Source organism: Rhynchophorus ferrugineus, unplaced genomic scaffold (assembly GCF_030347505.1).
Source record: "Rhynchophorus ferrugineus isolate W39M unplaced genomic scaffold, kcgeb_rfMv2 rfM1, whole genome shotgun sequence".
In the NCBI taxonomy this organism is placed as follows: Eukaryota; Metazoa; Arthropoda; class Insecta; order Coleoptera; family Curculionidae; genus Rhynchophorus; species Rhynchophorus ferrugineus.
The window spans coordinates 94,191,351-94,199,744 of record NW_027472580.1 but is presented as its reverse complement, the minus strand read 5'-3'; the positions used below and the strand labels follow the sequence as shown (position 1 = coordinate 94,199,744).

Below are 8,394 nucleotides of genomic sequence, written 5' to 3'. Positions count from 1 at the left end.
GAAACTGTATATATTATTACGTATTAGTACAAGGTGAAATATAACAACCAAATTAGTGTTCGAAATAATTGAAATTGTTAGAATTTACAATGACTCTCATTGAAATAGAAGTACATTTTCGCTCACCTTTCTAAAGTTCATTTATTCGGTTTGGATTACGATGATAGCCTTTACTATTTCGGACCTTGATATTAAAAATAGTTATTTATCAATATTAATTATATCTAAAAATTATTTTATTTTCACAAAATATTTTCGACAAAGTTTAGTTGAATACTTTCTTTTCGTTATGATAACATTATGATAGTTAAATGAAGACTAAACGATGATACCTTGAACATTCTGATTGTTGAGAATAATGAAGACATTTTATTTTCACAAAATATTCTCCACAAAGATTAATTGACTATTTTATTTTCATTATGATAACATTATGATAGTTAAATAATGACTAAATGATGATACGTTGAACATTCAGGTTGTTGAGCATAATGGAAACATATTTTTGCGATATTGCATCTACGCTAATGTTTCAGGTTCATGCTAAATGTTTTACTTTTATACGACTTTAAGAAAATTCGTTTTTCTCTGGAAACCACAACTGAATACCTGATGATACTGTTGATGCTACTTATTAACTATAAACATTTTAATAATCACACGAAAATCCACACATATAAAGGTCACTATAATTATATATAATTTTTAAAATACAAAGAATATTTGAAAATTTGTTATTTACCTATATTTACAGAATATATATAGTAGAGAATAGTTAGATATATTATTTGTATTTGTATTAGCTACATGGACGTAATATTTTTCTAATCCTTTGTTGCTCAATAAACGTTGTTCCTTTGTCTTTTAATTTAAATACATATTTTTTTGTTATAGTAGTTATATAGAGTCTCCTTTTTACTAATTAATGTTTATCTGGACTTGACCTACTCTGGGTTGCGTACTACGGTCTTCGGCATTCAGCATACCGAGTAACTAGTGACGAACTTTAGAGATCTTCCCAGAAGACATTCGGTCCTGAGTACTAGCGTGACTGGGATCATTATTTTCCTTAATGGATTTTCCATTTCGATTGACAATCACAAATATAAATTTACAACCATATGTCAGCAGGATTCAAACTCGAGATTATCGCAACAGTAGGAGGACCGTCCTGTTGCCTTGACGACTGCGTCAGCCAAGCCGGAATATGCATATTACTGAATGACTGGCAAATATTTATACAAAAAACTTTTCACTCTGATACTGCCAAATTATTCTTTTCGATATTTTTAAATATATATAGTATAATGAAGCATTCAAATACATACGGTATGAATAAGGGTGTTTGGAGAGTACATAAATTAAACACTGCAATGGAGGAAAATAAACAGCTGCGTACTTTATCAGAACTATTGACCTCAAAATATTTGATTCTAATACACAACTTAATAATATAAACATGAATACAAATATTTTGAATAATGCAATTTATTTTTATTATAGTCTTCTTTACTAAAATCCATTTCTTTCGAACGTTTACCTTGCCATTCCTTCTGTGTGGCTCCGAGACTTGGACACTATTACATTCTGACATCTGTAAGCTTGAGGTTTCTGAAATGCGATGTTTAAACCAATTGTGTTGCTACATTCGTTGAAATGCGATAATCAGTGCACATTTGAGGAATACATTCGGAGACGCAGCCTTGGAAGGTTCGGAAATGTCTGTCTGAATGAACGAATTTGTCACAGAGTTCTGTGGCAAAATCGACCTTTCGGATGGAAGATACAGTAAATAGGTTCCAAGACATGGACCAAGATCGTAGAATGGGATCTAAGCAAATAGGGATTGTCAACTGTGGTAAGATTTAGTGTTGTGTTGGTTGAGAAGTAGTACTTTTTCTAAGGGGGTGTACTAACCAAAGGAGCGAGCATGAGCGGACAAGAGCAAATCGTCGCTCTACGATCATGTTTGTTTGAGCGAATTCTTGTTTGCTCGCGTTCGTAAATGATCGAGTCGATGTCGCTACATCAAAGAAAGATAGCGTTCTTTCCACGTGTTTCAAGGTAATTTAGGTTGTACACAACATGCAATGGTCAAATTGTACAGTTTTGCAATTAATAGAAGGATACAGAGAACGGCCTGTTTCATGGAACTCGACTGACTTTTATAATAAAAATATGAATCGAAAAGAGAATGGCTGGGAAGAATTAGCGGAGACTTCCGTGACTGACAGCTCTGAAATTAAGAAAATAATCCAGTCTTTATTAGCGTTATTTAGAAGCGCGAAACAAAAGCTCATTACCACTTCAGGAATGGGCACAAATGAAGTATACAACACAAAATGGTTTGCATTTAGTAGTTTGCTCTTCCTAAATGATAAAAATAAACCAAGGCAAACACGGGATACGGAAGCTGGATAAGGCCTGATGATGGGGTGAGTAAAACCTTTGTTTCGTCTTTCGTGTTATTATAAATTAAATTAAGTGTTAATACATGAATGTATTACTATATTTGGTAAAGGTTTGCTTGGTAATTTGGAAGTATCTTCTTGTACTTTTTTAAACAAGACTGTATTTCTAACGACACCTCACCTGCTTGTATTAATATATGTTTCCCATCTATGGATCCCACACAGTTATCTTCAGTTTGTGGCAATTGAAAAAAACTAAATACCAATATTTCATCAGTGTTTTTTCATTCGATTGTTATAGGCATATGAGCCCATAGAAGATGATGAATTACGCAATATTGATATTGACCAGCCTAACAATCAAGAGGAGAACAAGAATGTATTAATCAACAGTGAATCTCAGCAAAGTTCCTGTGGAGAAAATGATGACAGTATTGGTCCGAGATCCAAAAATAAAAATTATGCGCAGAAATCTCAACAGAAACCATTTGCATCTCTTAAAGAAATTCCCAAAAAAACAGAAAACAAGAGAGGATCATCGAATTACTGCGGCCTACTCAGTTTTGTCAGCATTAAACCAAAATGTTTCTGGTAATTAAAAGAAGTTGCAGTAAATATCTGGGATATTCTGTTGACATTCTAGAGAAATTATTAAATATGCCAGAATCTTCCTTCCTTACAGAACTCCTTCAGTAAACGAGTCCCACTATATATGTATTTGCTCCTAAATAAAGTTGCTTGTCCACGTCGCTTTTTTTTCGTTTTTCACGCTTCAATAAATCGTGAATTACGAGAAATGCCGCACTTGCACAGATTAAATCACGATCTTGATCAGCCGTACTCATTTTGTTAATTTTATTTAATTGCTTGTTTCGCTTGCTTGTTGTAAATTGCGGATCAATTGCGAGTGCGAACATATTTCCATTGGTTTGGACGCATGGCGAGCGAGCACAAGCAAACATCTTTGAACAAGAGCGAATGTTTGTTTTGGTTTGCTCTTATTCGCACTTTTGGTTAGCACTCATCTTAATGGTGATGGGGATTTTCTTATTATTCTATTAACACACCAAATAACACTGGTATTAGTTAAAATAATTTAAAACGTTTTTTAATCCTTTTCCTGTGATACCATTAATTTTGTGATAAAAATATCTTAGTCAATGGTAATAATTTTTAAATATATGTAATGTAAATTATATTAAAGAATTAAACAATGACTTGTTATATTAAATATACTTTTTCGCACACCAAATAATTAATCAGTACAACTCGTAACGCCAGGCGTTGTTAAAGCAAGAACCGCTTTGTTTGCAATTAAAGAAAGTCGTCTTTCGTAAGCCTTTATTAAATTAAACTAATAATTATTGCGAATCCATATGGACATGGCCGTTGCTCAACTCGAACATCCCGGCGCATCGCATCGAAAGTGAAAATGTCGCCCGTCCATTCAGTCTTGTGGATCGGCACGCGCTCCTCGTCCATTTTCCACCGAAAACTCGAAAAATCTCCGCGGGACTACGTCGTACTTGACCCCATGTCGTCCCGATCTGACTCAGGACCCCCCAGGTACCACCCCACTGCTGCACGGAGGTTATAAAGGCCGGCGAGCGTTCTAACGCCGGACACTGAAGTACTATCACCGCGATTTAACTGACTAGCCGGTACTCTATCTAGTGATCAAGCGCCGTAGGGTAGTTCGCGATACACATATTCGATCGGCAGCGGGGAAGCATGATGAAGATGAAGATTACGGTGAGTACCGATCGATTTCAGTCTACCTTTTTCCTTTATTTTGCGTAACTGCGTCACTTTCTTCGGCCGCCAATTATATTAGAGCTCCTTAATTGGAAAGTTGGGTTTCTAGAAGAATTAGGAAGTTGTTAAAACGACTACGGACCGTAACGTTGTTAAGGGGGTACCAACTTTTTTTCGGTTTAATTTTTATTTTAAAAATTACTTCCTACTGGTTATTTCTTATTTTTCGATCCAAATAAAGTTGTTATAATAATCCATAACCATAGTTCCATTGCACAACCATATTTTTCTTGGCGTAAAAAAATTCCTGTTCGACTTTCACATATTTTTTTATTAATTTACGGGCAAGTAAATCATTTTTTTGGAACGATTTCGATTTTAAATAATTTTGTGTGTGTAACCTTCGAGAGTTCGATTAGACCAACGACAGATTTTTAATTAACATTGTTGATAAAAAATAAATATTTTAGATTACGATTGATATCTAGTATTCATGTAGCTCTTGTATTTATACCAAGGCAAATATAAAAATGAACATTTTTTTGTCCTTGCATTATATATATATATATATATATATATATATATATATATATATATATATATATATATATATATATATAAGATATAAACCTCTATTTCTTAAGTTTGCCTTGTTTTATATTTGTTACATCTAATTATATTAATTTTTATATTTGTAATTGCCACTGACGAATCCGAATTTTATTATTTTATTATTGTTTTTTTTAATGTAGACCAAAAATATACAAAATACGTTGATATACAATACTGGACATATAAAGTTTCTGGCTATATAATCACTACTTAATTATTATTTACTCTTAATTTTTAAAGTTTTAATTTATATCATTATATTTGCACATTACAAAGTGTGTCAAAATATAGTGTTATTTACGAATTCTTAATTATATTGGCCGATGCTTTTACTTCTTCTGTTGGATGTTGTTATATTTACTGATTATTAATTAATAATATTCTGAATCTGTCCAAATGGTACTAGAACATGTTTAGTAAATATTTATCCTTTTTTTGTGGTGGATTTGGTTTTTAGCGATTTTTTAATTATAACATTGGCCGGTCCTCCCACTATTGCGATAGTGGCGGGTTCGAATCCTGCTCGGACATGGATCTTAATTTATGTTTGCGATTGTTTATAATTATAGTTGTCCAAAAAGCAAGTCCGGAAAATTTGACAAGGAAAAAAAAATGTAAACCTCTATTTCTTAAATTTGCCTTGTTTTTTAATTAGATTTGTTACATCTAATTATATTAATATTTTTATTTGTAATTGCAACTGACGAATCCGAATTTTATAATTGTTTTTTTTTAATGTAGACCAAAAAATACGTTGACATAGAATACTGGACATATAAAGTTTGTGGCTATATAATCACTACTTGATTATTATTTATATTTAATAACATTTAATCTATATCATTACATTTACACATTACAGAGTTTGTCAAAATATAATGTTATTTAAGAATTCACAATTATATTGGCCGATGTTTTTAAATTTATTGATTATTAATTAATAATATTCTGAATCTGTTCAAATGCTAATAGAACATGTTTAGTAAATATTTATCTTTTTTTTGTTGTGGAATTATAACATTGGCCGGTCCTCCCACGCGCGACAGTCGCGAGTTCGAATCCTGCTTGGACATGGATCTAAATTTATGTTTCTGATTGTTTATAATTATGGTTGCCCAGAAAGCGAGTCTGAAAGATCTGACAAGAAAAATGATACCAAGTCAAACCAATAACCAGGCTGGATATGGATCGTGGTTCTACGTTCCCACGTTAAGCAGTAGGCCCAGTCCAGATAAACTGTAGTTGGTAAATGGAGACTCTAACAATTTAATAAACAAATTATAACTTAATATTGATAATAATTAAACAATATATAATTTTTTTAACATGTACACAAACCAATTTTAAATATTATTTACTTAACCATAACAAAAGTATAAAATTAATTCAGATATACGGAAAGAAAATACAGGTTCATTATTTGGTTAAAGTTAAAATTCTTCTTAAAGATTCGAAAATGTTTTTACGTATTTAATATCAAAGATTTTTTAACATAAAGAAGTCACATGACTCATACCTTCACTGAATTAAATAGATAAGAATATATTATATTTAAAAATATTAAATATTGATCGATGGTTTGGCATTGTGAAGTCTTATGTATGTATGGTAGGTCAGTATTAAATCGTTGGTGGATTTGATTCTTGCTGGGATGCAGATGTTTGGGTTAATTACAAATAAAACTGCGAAATTTAAGCAAGAAAAATTATTTCAATCAAATCATCAATTAAGGTGGAAAGGCTCAAGGGACAAAGGAGATTTTAAAATCGTGAAAAAAAGCTTAACTATAGAATATTTCGCTTTAAGATTTATTTTAATTATTAATTCAACATTTCGTTAAAAACTATTCTATTAATTATTATTTATTATTAATTAAATATTTCTTTAAACGTTTAGTATTTTTGTTTTCATCTTAATTAATTATTGAATATCAACTTATCTACATGTTTATCTGTTATTATCTCAAAATGCATAGAAATAAGTAGACACAAAATAGAAATAATTTAAAAATAATTAAAACATAAAAGAGTGGGAAAAATAGTACTGGTGATGGTGTAATGCCAATATAATTCATCATAATAATATCAATAAAATGCATCACATCGGCGAAAAAGCTATTCATGAAACCGTACAGAGAAAAGGGAATTGGAATAAGCATCACTACATAGTATAAAACAAAGTCGCCTTTTCTGTCCCTGTATTCCTATGTGCGCTTAAATCTTTAAAACTACGCAACGGATTTTGATGCGGTTTTTTTCAATAGATAGAGTGATTCAAGAGGAAGGTTTGTATGTATAATACATGCATAATATACTAAGGCAACATTGCTAATTTTAGAGGTTTCTAACGTGATGTCGTAAATTAACCTATTTTTTTAGGCTTATTTAGCAATTAGCAAAAACGCTGCCTAACCCTACGAGTTAGATCAAATTAATGTACTACAGTATTGTACACCATAAAAAGGTCTACAAAAAGTCCGCGATGGTATATGTTTATCTTTTAGGGATAACCCACATTAACCATTTTTATTGTTTACTTTTTACGTGAGAAAATGGCTTATTTACGAAGCTATTTTAAGCAATACGGCATTAATCCTTATCGAATTAAGTACCTTAAATACAGTGTGCAATTAATATAGATCAATATGGTTCCTTACAGCATGTAAATTAAACAAATATTTTCGGAGATATTACAAATTTAAAATTTGCGTTTAAAAATGTGTAATGTAATAAAAATTGTATGAATTTAGATATTCTAAAGATAGCAGGAAATCTTCATAGTAAGTATAGGGGAAGAGGAATTGTTTTACTCCAAATTTAATGCGTGCAGGCCAAGGGCAGTAATGAATGAACCAAAAATACTGGATCGATTTTAATCATGTTTTCATTGAGTGACATAGGCATATATATTTTATGCCCGTGCAAAGTCGGAGCGGGCCGATATGTTTTTATATACAACGTTCATATTTTTTCTGTAGTGTATTTAATTTAGTATCAGCATTGCACCCGTGCGAAGCCGGGGCGGGTCGCTAGTCTAATAATAACATTTAACTAATTTAATGTTCATTAATATTAAATAAAAATTGTAACAAGAAGATATTATAGAAAGAAAACGTATTGATTTACAATATTGAAATCATTTCTTTTTTTTAATGGTAACGATTTTTTGTAGATATTAGAAATAATAAACTAAGAACTTTTAATTAAAATGTTTAGTAGTTTATTATTACAAAAAATACTTAGGACTACAGTAATACTAATTATACTTCTAACATTTCAAATTATTTTCAAACATTGGTGTTTTTAATTGCTTAACTTATTTTTTGACATGGGTTCCTAACTAGGATCTTCAGGTTTAATCCCAATATCCAATAAGAAAACCGGTCTTAGCTAGCATGATTACTGGCATATTTTGGCATATTTGTACATACTTATTCTTAGTTCGACTGTACGGACTGTTTTACAAGCAATCAAAACTTTTAATTAACATGCGACTATCGCAGCGGCAAGAGTATCCTGTTTTCTTGATCATTGTAGCTAACAAGGCGGCTTCTATATATGAATTAATTGACTATAAGATGTCTTCTGCGAACTCAACGGGGAGGAGAAGCCGGAAA

At 31.3% G+C, this 8,394-nt stretch overlaps 1 protein-coding gene across 1 annotated transcript in view; it reads left to right on the top strand.

The window, feature by feature from the left end:
* Positions 1-4,010: 4,010 nt before the first annotated feature.
* Positions 4,011-8,394, top strand: part of LOC143201328 (uncharacterized) — a 39,061-nt gene continuing 34,677 nt past the window's right edge. Inside the window, exon 1 of the mRNA XM_076412325.1 lies at positions 4,011-4,163. Within this exon, the coding sequence (XP_076268440.1) occupies positions 4,143-4,163 (21 nt within the window). The 5' untranslated portion in view covers positions 4,011-4,142. The remainder of the gene's footprint in view (positions 4,164-8,394) is intronic.